This window comes from Jaculus jaculus, chromosome 7 (genome assembly GCF_020740685.1).
Source record: "Jaculus jaculus isolate mJacJac1 chromosome 7, mJacJac1.mat.Y.cur, whole genome shotgun sequence".
In the NCBI taxonomy this organism is placed as follows: domain Eukaryota; kingdom Metazoa; phylum Chordata; class Mammalia; order Rodentia; family Dipodidae; genus Jaculus; species Jaculus jaculus.
This window is the reverse complement of record NC_059108.1, coordinates 8,946,281-8,959,015: the sequence shown is the minus strand read 5'-3', so window position 1 is coordinate 8,959,015 and position 12,735 is coordinate 8,946,281. Positions and strand designations below refer to the sequence as shown.

Sequence of the window (12,735 nt, the reverse complement as noted above, 5' to 3'; positions counted from 1 at the left end):
CTTGGCTTCACACTTGCTGCTCCTCTGTGCCTTTCTTAATTTGTCATGGTTATTGTAGTGATATCAGAGAAGCAACTGGGAGTGGCTGACAGCCCCACAATGTACAGTTGATTAAATGCCTAAAGAACTGAGATGGATATAGGATGGCTGGCCCCTTGCTTACCTCTAGCTTGTCACAGACAAGGTTTGCTTCCCGTTTTCATGGCTCTTGCTAGTTGGAACCCATCTTTTCTTTTTCATATTCACTTGCTCTATTTGGGGGAACTTCATTTAACATTTCTCTGAGTGTAAACATTTTGCAAACAGATATGTAAAAGTAGAAAATTTCTTAAGCTTATGTTGTCTTGGAGTGAAGTCATTTTTGTGTTTAATTCTTAGACAGTCTTAGACCGTGTTGCCCAAGATGTTCTAAAATGATCCTGCAACCATCCTCCTGCCTCAGCCTTCCCAGCAGATGGAACTTTTGGCAGTGCAGCAGGAAACAGCCCACAACAGCCACAAACATCCTGAGGAGTTCCTTCATCCTTTGAGGACCTCCACTCAGGTCAGGCTGAATCCCTGCCTCTGCTGTAGCAAGGAATTTTAAGCAAGTGTCTTTAACAACTGAGCCATCTCTTCAGTCCCAGCAAGGAATTTTAAGATGAGCAGTTTGAAGTGAGTTGCAGTACTTATTTTATTTAATTTTTAACGTGTGAGTAGTGTGCTGGCACGCATGTGTGTATGTTCACATGTGTGTGCAAGCAAGTGTGAGTGCAGGGTCTCGCTCCAGCCTAGTTTGACCTGGAATTTACTATGTAGTCTCAGGCTGGTCTTGAACTCACAGCTGTCCTCCTACCTCTGCCTCCCGAGGGCTGGGACTAGAGCTGTGCGCCACCACGCCCGGCTCTAAAAGAGAACTTCTTAACTAAGCTCTCATGCTTCATCAGTGCAAGTATGAAGAACTTTGGCCAGCCCGATGGAAAATGTCTTCAGAAACATAATCATGTTTGAAAAGACTGATTTGCCTGAGAAAGCCTATAGAAACCAGTAATATTTTAGGACCACATTATCCCTAAAACTAATATATACAACCACCAGGAACCTGTGTGGATCATAGTTCTGGAAAAGGTGGGAGTCTATGCTGCATAATGTAGGCATGGGTTCTTACGGCCAATTCCAGCAGAGTGTCTATGGGCTGTGGACTTCCCATAGCCACATGCAGGATCAACAAGTGTGCACACCAGGTGTGTAACAAAGAGGCTTGTCAAAACGGTTGCTAAAAAGCCCTTCACGGGCACACAGAGCCCTAGTGAAAGTGAGTTGTGAAGGTTCTGAAAATTACTACACTCGTCTGGCCTTTCCCCTGCTGTGTGGGGTGAAGCTCCATCGGGATGGATCAGCTGAAGCAGTTCAGATGAGTTTGGTTCACCCCAAGAAGAAACCAGTAAAGATGGAAAAGCCAGTCTGACTATTTCTGGCTCTTTCCCTGACCCTAGACATGCGTCCACCAAAGCTTGTCCATTTTCTTTAGGATCCTCCCAGTTCTGGTGATCCTGTAATTCCTTTCTCCTTGGAAAACCATTAGTTCATTCATCTGGTCACTCATCCACTCATGTGTGCCTCACTGGTAGGGGATTTTAACGTCTTCAGTGGCCTTCCTTCCACCCATCCTGTAAGTACTGGAGGCAGCAAGTTACATCCCTGGAGGGTCTCCAGTGCTGTCTTTGAATGAATCACTGCTCCACACATGTAATTCCTTTCTTTCTTCCAGGAGATCAAGATTATTTAGGTAAATTATCATTAAAACATCCTATTTTTCTCAGAAAGCTTAAATGATGAAAGGAACAATCAAGATTTTACTTGCCTGTGGAATAAGAGCTTCTCCTGGTGCTGGGCAAAGTTTGAATGCCAGAATGAGTGTAGCTTTCCTTTTATAGGTCACTGATCCTTGAAGACTATTCACTTGGCACCCATGCCAGAGGGTGGTCAGAAAGAGTGCTTAGTACTCAAGAGCGGGGTCATGTACTAGTTAGTTTTCCTGTTGCTATGATAGAAAACCTGATGAAGGCCACTTAAAGAAGAAAGGATTGATTTTACCTCACGTAGGCTAGGCGTGGTGGCATCACCCCTTTAATTCCATCACTCAGGAGACTGAGCTAGGAGAATCATGGTGAGTTTGAGCCAGCCTGGGCTTCAGTTCCAGGGTAGCCTGGGTTAGAGTGAGACCCTGCCTCAAAAAAAAAAAAAAATCACAACTCAGACCACGACATAAAGACTACCGTACCCTTACACAGAGGAGATTTAACCGCATGGCCTGAGGGAATACAGCCCATTGTGGTAGATAAGGCATGTTGCTGGGAGAGAACTGTGACTGTAGTGTGAAATCTTGCTCATATATGAGCAGGTCAGGAAACAGTGAGAGGGCTTGAAGCAGAGCTGGCCTATAGACTTCAAGGCTTGTCTTTCGATAGCCCACTTCCTTCAGCAAGACTTTGCCTCCTAAAGTTGCCAAAGGCTGTCAAAACTGTATCACCAACTGGAGCCCCCTCTCCCCCACCCAAATACATGAGCCTGAGGGCGACATTTCATACTCAAGCTCGGTAGGTAGATCATGAAACTTCCCCCCACTTCTTACTGCACAGCCTTGTCTGAGGACGGACGACGGTCTGTGGAGAAGGTACTGGAATATCTACAGACAACCTCTGGGTGAGGGGGAATTCAACATGGCCCCATCTGAAGTGTCTCAGCGCCTTCTTGATGGGAGAGGACCTCTGCTGACACCCTAGCTCTGTCTCCACAGGCGTCCAGATCTGACCCCTTTCAAGACAACATTGCTTTGACCCCAGCTGTGGTCCCTTCTATGCTGGCGTGCCGTGGTGACCGATTACGTCAGCGTCCAGCCAGCGACAGGACCCAGCAGGTGCACGAGCGTGGCAAGATCACGGGGAGGAGGTAAATGCTGGAGCTCCTGAGGAGGGTCCTCAGAGCGATCCAGCTCAAATCAGGACAGGCACCGCCATGGAAGGCAGACCCTTGTCTGTCATCTCATTTCTCGCTTTTCTCAGGGGAGCGACATGCAGGCTGGGGGGCTGCAGTGGGCTTCCAGAGAGCCTGGCCGCATCCTTCCTGACAGCAGTGTGATAGAAACTCCCTTCTCACCTGAAACTCGGCGCGTTTCATATGAAATGAACGCTTCCTCCTTATGAAATGCAATTACACATAAATAGTTCATGTCATCTGCGCTTGAAATTTTAGCATCAGGGCTTAATGCTGTTGGTTGCCGTGGTAACAGACAAAGTTGGTGATTTTGCATTTCAGTGTGTTGTTCGGTGGGGGGACAGTTTGCTTCTCTGGGTATGTGTGGGGAGGGTCATGTTGCGCAGAGAGGACGGCTGCTTTTCTTACAGACTGTTGCTTTGGGAAACTTATGATATGGGACTGTCACCATGGTTTTAGTGAGTATATTGCAAAAATTGAGTCCAAGATTTTTTCTACATCCCAATCATTTTTTTACTATCCTACAGTGCATTATTTAAAATATTTATTTAAATTTATATCTATTTGTGTATTTAACAGAAAAAGAGGGAGAGAGAAAGAGAAGGAATGGGCACGCCAGGGCCTCCAGCCACTGCAAACAACCTCCTTACACATGCTCCCTCTTGTGTATCTGGCTAACATGGATCCTGGGGAATTGAACCTGGGTCCTTTGGCTTTGCAGGTAAACACCTTAACCCCTAAGCCATCCCTCCAGCCCAACCACACTGTTTGAACAAACAATAATTGGTGCCAAACATGGTGGCGCACACCTATAACCCCAGCAATTTGAGAGGCTGAGACAGGAAAAAAAAATCACGAATTTGAGCCAACTGGGGCTAAACAGTGAGCTCCTGCCATGATTATTGTCCGTTGCCAACACATCTGGATTGAGAATCGCCAATGGGAACAAGGCTGTGGGCATGTTTGGGGGAGTTCCTAGGCTGTGGTTCTGCACTGCGTGGGAAGGAGCAAGCGAGCTGAGTGGCACTTGTTACTCTTCTGCTTCCTCGCTGTGGACGGAATGTGACCAGCTGTTCCATGCTCCTGCTGCCGTGTCTCATGATGGCCAGCAGTGATGGACTTTATCCCTGTGAACGCTATGCTGAAATAAACCTTTCCTCCCTTAAATTTTCTTTGTCAGGTGTTTAGACACAGCAGGGAAAAATAGCTTATATCAACCACATCTCACAAAAATTAATAAAAACAACAGCAGGCATATTAAGCATGTATATCTTTTTGTTTGTTTGTTTGTTTCTGTGTTTTCAAGGTAGGGTCTTGCTGTAGCCCAAGATGACCTGGAATTCATCATGTAGTCTCAGGCTGGCCTTAGACTCACAGTGATCCTCCTACATCAGCTGGGACTAAAGGCGTGTACCACCGCGCCCAGCTAAGCGTGGGTAGTTTAATCAGGTACAATGTGATGTGTTGAGTATCTTTGTTGTCAAGGGAAGTCCAGCCCCTCTTGTTGCCCTCCTGCTCTCTCGCCCTTCCCTCTGCCTTCTGGCATGACATGTAGTGCAAAGGCCCTCAACAAATACTGGCAGAAATCCATTTGTAATCTATAAAGTGGAATTATTGGAGTATGTGGGAGATCTATTTGTCACTTTTCAGGAATTTCCATAGTGGCTGTACTAATTTGCATTTCTGCTAAAATGTATAAGATTTTCCATCTTTTGTTTGTTTTATAAAGTACTATTTCACTGTGACTTTAACTTGCACTTTCCTAGTGGTTATGTTGAGCATTTTTTCATATACCTGCTCATAATTTGTATATCTTTTATTGAGAAATGACTACTGGGTCTTTCACTCATTTTAGGATTATTTTTCTGATTATCAAGCTGGTTGAGTTCCTCATATATTTTGGATATTAAGTGGTGTCAGAGATACGGCTTGAAACTATTTCCTCCTGTCTTACAGATTGTCTCTTTACTCTACTGATTGCTTTGTTGAAGATTTTTAGTCTCATGCCATCCCATTTCTCTAGTTCAAAACCTGCCTTCTACAGAGCAAAAGAGGAAGAGCTCATTCAGCGCAGGGCATACCCCAGTGACCTAACCATGTCCCACAGTGTTTTCCCTATTTTCCCAATGGTACTACCCAGGAGACCAAGCCTTCAATATATTTGGGAGACATTTGAAGATCTACACTATAACAAAAAACGAATCATGACTTTGGCCAGACCAAGGTGAAAGAGATTCCTTCTTTTCCTTTTTGATTTTTTTTTTTTGTTTAATTTCTGGTAGCTCTAGAGTTTCAGGTCTCATGTGTAAATCACTAATCTGTCTTTAGCTGTTATTTCATGCAGTATGGCTCTGTATGTGACTGAGGTCTGATTGTATTCTTTGGTATGTGGATATCTAGAGAGACGGTGCTTTCCCCACTATGTATTTTTGGAAACTTCGTTGGTGATCAGTTGGCTGTAAGAGTGTAGATTCCTGGGCTTTCTGCCCTTGTGGAATATCAGGTAATGAGTCTGGTGTTGTGGTAGTACCTCGTTGATTTAATTGTAATATTATTAGAATATATTTTGAGATCTAATAGTGTGATGACTCCAGTTTTGTTTATTTTTCTCACTCCAGATTGCTTTTGTCTATTTGGGTGCCTTTTATGGTACTATACCAATTATATCATAGTTTTTTTCTATTTCTGTGAAATATGACTTTCTGAGCCTGGTTTACCTCACTTAGTATAAGCCTTTCCAGATCCATCCATTGTCAGCAAATTTCATAATTTCGTTTTTCTTTGCAGCTGAATAAAACTCCATTGTGTAAGTGCACCACATCTTCATTAGCTGTTCATCAGTTGCTAGGCTTTTAGGTTGGTGACATTTCCTAGCTTGTGACCAGAACATTAGATGAGCAAGTATCTCTATAGCAATATGTGGAGTCCTTAGGGTAAATGCCAAGCACTGGTATAGCTGGGTCATATGGTAATTCTATTTGTAGCTGTCTCAGAAAACTCCACACTGATTTTCACAATGGCTATGCCAGTTAACATTCCCACCAACCATGGAGATGGGTTCCTCTTTTCCCATACCCTTTCCAGCATTTATTGTCATTTGATTTCTTCACAGTAACCACATTCTTACAGGAGTGAGATGGAACCCCAAAGTGGTTTTAATTTGCATATCCCTGATGCCTAAGGATTTAGAACATGTTATTAGATGCTTATTAGCCATTTATTTTTCTTATTTTGAGAACTCTCTAGAATGTAGATTTTAAAGTATGTCCTTATAATTTTCTGAATTTTGTTGGTATCTGTTGTAATGTCTCTCTTTTCATCTCTACTTTTGGTAATTTTGGTCTTCTCTCTATCCACAGCTGACCTGGAACTCACTCTTGTGGACCAGGCTGGCCTCCAAATTATGGTAACCCTTCACTCTCAGCTTCCTGAGGGCTGGCATTAATGGTATGAGCCACTTTGTCCAGTGAGTTAGTTACTTAAAAAGTTAAAATTGATAACACTTACCTGAATCAAGAAATAGGGAACCCTTACGTAAACAAAATTATGAATAAAAGAGGAAACATGATAGCAGACATTACAGAAATCCAAGGATGATAATACTATATAATACTATAACCAGTTATATGCCAACAAGTAGGATAACCTAGAGAAACAGATACATCCTGAAGAACATAGCATGATTGAACCATAAAGAAATCGACAATATGGCCAGGCATGGTGGCACACACCTTTAATCCCAGCACTCGGGAGGCAGAGGTAGGAGGATCACTGTGAGTTTAAGGCTACCCTGAGACTACATAGTGAATTCCAGGTCAGCCTGGGCTAGAGTGAGACCCTACCTTGGAAAACCAACCAACCAACCAACCAACCAACCAACCAAACAAACAAACAAACAAACAAACAAAGAAATGGAAAATATGAACAGGACAGTAATGACTATGAAATCTCAATCAGTAATCCATAACCTCACAACAAAGAAAAGCCTAGGATCCAGAAAGCTTTTTTCACTGAACGTTTCTTCCAAACTTTTAAGGAATAATTCATATCAAATTCTTTCAAAGACTGAAGATGATGCTAGGCATGGTAGTGCATGTCTTTAATCCCAGCACTCAGGAGGTAGAGGTTGGAGGATAGCCATGAGTTTGAGGCCACCCTGAGACTCCATAATGAATTCCAGGTCATTCTGGGCTAGAGCAAGACCCTACTATGATAAAAAATAAATAAAAACAAAAACAAAAAATCCCCCAAACCATAAACAAACAAACAAATAAAAAAAATCCAAAGAGGAAAGGCCAATTTCAAATTCATTTTGCCAGGCCATCATTATTACAATGATTCTGTCATTAGACTATACAAGGAAATGAAATTACAGGCTAATATTCTTGATGAACATTGATGTAAAATATTCAGGAATATGTTAAAAAGCTGAAACATCATGACTGAGTGAGTCGCAATGATGGTTCAACATATACAAATCAATGTATACAGTAAACCACAGTAAAGAAATACAGAGCCATTTAATACATACAGAAAAACATTGGCAAAATTTCAGCTTGCTGTTATTACAAAACCTCTCAATAAATTAAATGTAGATGGAACATAACTATCTTGACCTATTTTGTTTTTCCTGTAAAAACAGATCTGACACTGGGTAGTTTATTTTGGCTCATGTTTCTGGAGGCTTCAATGTTTGTCCATGTTGTGTGGTACTCTGTCTGTACTGGGTACAAGATGGGTCGCAACACACCCAATGATATCACACAGTGATAACATGTACAAGGGAATTCACTGAACAAGAGACAGTGAACTAAAGCTGCTAAACTCAGAACAACTTATTCTTTCAAAAACCAGTCCAGTCTTGTGAGACCAGTTGCCTTCCTCAGTCACTCTCTTCTGTTTTGGTTTCTCTAGAGATGTTGATGTTGAATATCCTGTAATGGAGTATCTCTTGATTACCCTCCATTAAAAGTATAAGTCCAATAAGCTTCCAGTAATTGTGTTGGTATCTGGCCCTTATATAAAACACACAGATCAGACTCACCAGGAAACCAAGGAAATTCTCCAATGTAACCAGAAATAACCTGGATGGGGTTCTCTCTGTATTTTACTGTAGTTGTTTTTTTTTTTTTTCCACATTTGTCTCCCAGTATTTTTATGAGAATGTTTGCTTCTGTTCTCCGATTCTTTTCCAATTCTCCTGTGGAGTGTTTCTTTTGTGTGTGCTTATCTTTATCTCCAAGGAACCCTCATGTTCTCGAGTTCTCATGTTCTCTTTGTACGTACGTACGTGCCTTTCATTGAGAAATTTTACCACACTGGGGTCAAAGGGAAGATCCTAGAAACTTCCAGAAGGGAAAAACAAAGAAAACAAATGTCATGTACAAAGGATCAAGAAGCCTAATGGTGTTGAACTTTTTTTTTTTTTTTTTTTTTTAGGCTGGGGGAGAAAGAAGGCAGGTTGAGCACACTTTTAATTATTTATTTATTTATTTGAGAGCGACAGACACAGAGAGAAAGACAGATAGAGGAAGAGAGAGAGAATGGGCGCACCAGGGCTTCCAGCCTCTGCAAACGAACTCCAGACGCGTGCGCCCCCTTGTGCATCTGGCTAACGTGGGACCTGGGGAACCGAGCCTCGAACTGGGGTCCTTAGGCTTCACAGGCAAGCGCTTAACCGCTAAGCCATCTCTCCAGCCCTGAACTTTTTTTAATTAAAGGTTTTATTTATTTATTTGAGTAAGAGAGAGAGGAAGAAGCAGAAAGAGAGAATGGGTGTGCCAGGGCCTCTAGCCACTGCAAACGAACTCCATATGCATATGCCCCCTTGTGCATCTGGCTTACATGGGTCCTGGGGAATTGAACCAGGGTCCTTAGGTTTTGCAGGCAAATGCCTTAGCTGCTAAGCCATTTCCCAAGCCCAGGTGTTGAACTTTTAAACGGCATTATCAGCAGCTACAAGCCAATGATAGATCAATGCCTTTGAAGATTGGAGGAAAAGTGATTACCAACCTAGAATTCTATATCCAGCCAGGCTATTAAGGAACTGTAAAAGCTGAATGATTCATTCTTAGACATTCATTCTCATGTACTCTGTCACACATTTATTGGAAGATTGCTCCACCATCATTAGCATTTAATCAGGGAGAGAGAAAACCAAGCTGTAAGGAACAGGGAATCATAGGTGAAGAGAGCTGAAAGGAAAATTTCAGGTTGAGAGTACAAAGCAACCCCAAGGCAATAATTGCAAAAGATAAAGAGGAACCATGTCCAGAGGGGAGAAGGTGGGAAGCTGGGGGAAATGTATCTTCAGAAAGATATATGTTGGAAAGCTAGCAGGTGGCCAAGTATAGTGTGTTTGGGGTGGGGGCAAGACAGCTAGCAAAGAGGATTGTTGTGATTGTGGCAGATGTGAGTAATGCCTCAAACTAAAGGTGCACAGGTGTATCACTCCTTTTTTGTTACTTCGAAGATGGAAAAATGCTACCAAAAATAAAAGTTAAAGGTTAAAGGCTCTCTACATGACATAGAGAGAAGTAAAAGACTGCCATATATATATTTGCAAGCAGAGATGGAAGAGAGACAAACAGAATGGACGTGGCAGGGCCTCCAGCTGCTGCAAATGAGCTCCAGATACATGCACCACTTTGTGCATCTGGCTTTACATGGGTCCTGAGGAACCAAACTCAGGTCCTTAGGCTTTGAAGGCAAGTGGCTTAACTGCTGAGCCATCTCTCCAGCCCAAGACTGCTATTTTTATAGAAAAGCTTGTAAAGTTGCTTGGCTTTTAAACCATGAATACATATATCCGTTTGATCAAAGCCCGCATTAAGTACCATACTTGGCCTCTTCTACTTGCTTGAAGGTCTGGTTTTATTTTTATTTTTTTCCCTGAGGTGATATAGCTCTCCAGCTCCCAGACCACCCCGTGAGCCAAGCGTGTACCTCATAAGTGCAAGGATTTGGTTCAGTCGGAGGGACAGGCTTGACTCTTCTCCACTGGCCTCACTTAGATGCTATACTTAGCAAGGGCTCCTCTGGAGACCAAGAGGTCTAGAAGTCACTCATTGCTGGCTGTGTCTCATTCTCCGGTAAGCTAGCTTGGGTTAGTTCATCAGCCACATAAGAGATATGGAATCCCCAGTGTCCTTTTAGGTCTAGGCTTGAAGAGGGCAAAGTCTTGTTTTTCACTTTCTATAGGCCAAAGCCAGCCTGGATTAAAAAATAAAGATACTGTGCTCACCAAACTTCCCAGCAAGCTCTTCTCTTAATGTTCATACCCACATATTAATGCTACTCTCACTTTTGGTTAGAGAACTTTCTCTTTTCAGATGGCAGTGACCTTGGGATGACTCAGAAGGCATCACTGTGCTGGGAAAAAGTGACAGAGGAGTGCTCAGCACTGCAATATCTATCACATACCAAGGCTCAGGGTCCACTGTGGAAGAGGTGGCAGAAAGAACGTAAGAGCCAAAGGAAGGGTAGGACTCCTTACAATGTGCTCCTCCAGACACAAAATGGCCTGAATATCCATGACCTCACAGTGGCAGACACTACCTACATGAGACCATCATAATAGATGGAAAAGATCATGACATCAAAATAAAAGAGAGACTGATTGAGAGGGGGAGGGATGTGATGGAGAGTGGAGCTCCAAAGGGGAAAGTAGGGTGGGGAGAGGGAGGGAATTATCAAGGGATATTGTTTACAATTATGGAAGGTGTCATAAAACCATTTAAATTAAAAAAAGTAAGAATAAAGATAAATGCCATCACTTTTCTTTGTTCCCTAGACCAGGTCTTGCTATGTGGCCCAGGCTGGTCTAGAACTCATAGTCTTTCTGACTCCAATTTCTATGTGGATTATAGGAGTACTGCCATGCCAAGGACTAGATCCTCCTATTCATGGATGTTGCCAGAAAGTGACATGGCGGGATATGATGACAGCTTTTCTCTCTTGGAGGGGATGCTTCCATTCAGAGGAAATAGCTGCCCAGCAACTTGAAGTGACCCGTGGTCAGGGCTTATCACTTATTTCTTCATCGTTTACTTATTTTTAATGATAAACCAAGCAGTTTTTGTTCATCAATATTCATAAATACAGAAGTTACATTAGAGAGTGCAGCTTTCCTCCTCAATTGGATTGTGGAATATTCAGAGAACCTTTTGCATGTCAAATCAGGAAGCAGAGTTCATCCTATACCGTCACCTATGTTTACCTGCCAGAAGTGAAAAGTTAATTAAGTATAAATGATTATCATACATTGTCTCTCCTCCTTTTCTGTGTACACAATGTGACATAAGAGACAGTTCTGGAATTATAATCACCAAATGCACTCAGGAGAGTAGATCTCCACTTTTATTGGCAAATACAGCCCAGAGGATGTTGCAAGCTGGGATATCAATAAAGAGGAGGTGGGTGATGGAGGTTCATTTTCTTTATTACCTTTTTTTTAAATTTAGATTTTCTTTCTTTCTTTCTTTCTTTCTTTCTTTCTTTCTTTCTTTCTTTTTTTTGAGAGAGAGAGAAAGAGAGAGAGAATTGGTGTGCTAAGGCCTCAGTCACTGTAACTGAACTCCAGATGCTTGCACCAGCTAGTGGGCATGTGTGGCCTTGTGCTTGCCTCACCTTTGTGTGTCTGGCTTATATGGAATCTGGAGAGTAGAACACGGGTCCTTAGACTTCGCAGGCAAACACCTTACCTGCTAAACCAGCTCTCCAACCTAAATTTAGCTTTTCTGAAATGACATCTGAGGGAAATATATCTGTACAGCCATATCCTGGTTTCCATAGTGTAATGGTTGTTATGTTCATGTAACAGCCCATAGCACCCAAATCTTTCCCCTTTCCCATCGATCCCATCTGAGAGCAAGCTCCCTTCATGCTCCAGAGTACACAGAGCAGCTCTTGGACAAATGGGCTGTTGTCGTCTGTCACTTGCTTCCCCTAGACTGACACCCTGTTTCAGACATTTTGGTATCCTTCAACCTTGTTAGAAGAAGTTGGACGTGCTGGAGAACATACTAACTGCTTTCCGTACTTTCCTGTTGGGTGTTTCTGTGAGTCTGTTGGTTTTCATGGTGATGCTGCCTGGTTGTCATAGTGATGCTGCTTCAGTTGCATGCGGTCTCCCTTTGCTGCCGTGTTGCCTGCAAGCTGCCGTGCTGGCTACAGCTGCATCCTTAGTGGCCGTAACGGAGAAGCAGAAGGGCTGGAAGAACTGTGTGTTCTCCTGGAGAAGGCCTCACTCCTGGCAGTTGAGATAAAGGCTTGTCTATAGGATCTGCGGCTTCCATGTTGTTCAGAGAATGTGAAGTCTGAGAAGGAGGAAGTCCACCAACAGAATTCTCAATGAAATGCATGTCCTCTCTGTGAGCACAAGGACCTTCGAGCCCTGGAGTAGGGTGAAGTATTTTGGAGTCGGGCACACCGCTATGGTGGCGGTGAGGTCCTTGGTGAAACGTGCTGTGGAAGTGTCAAACACCAGTCACCTCTTGGCTCACCTGTAAGTTGAGCCACAAAGTCATCTGGGATAAGATTAGGATCGTCTCTAGGTAGCACTGCATGTGCTGAACAAATCACTTCTGTGGATGTTTCTGTGTGTGTAGAAGTCACGTGGTCCCAAAGAGATGCTCCGAGCAGCCCTCGTTTCCCTTCCTTTATGACAGGGACGAGCATGACAGCGTGGTTCTTCTACAGAGAAAGCTTCCCCGCCAGGCACACGTGCAGTCCGCCCCTGCTGCCATGCGCTGCGCACGG

General features: G+C 43.2%; 1 protein-coding gene across 1 annotated transcript in view; it reads right to left on the bottom strand.

Moving 5' to 3' along the window:
* The window catches only part of LOC123462145 (aspartate aminotransferase, mitochondrial-like), a 66,643-nt gene extending 54,814 nt beyond the window's left edge, over window positions 1–11,829 (bottom strand). Inside the window, exon 1 of the mRNA XM_045154462.1 lies at window positions 11,679–11,829. Coding sequence (XP_045010397.1) covers window positions 11,679–11,829 — 151 coding nt within the window. The remainder of the gene's footprint in view (window positions 1–11,678) is intronic.
* Window positions 11,830–12,735: the final 906 nt, after the last annotated feature.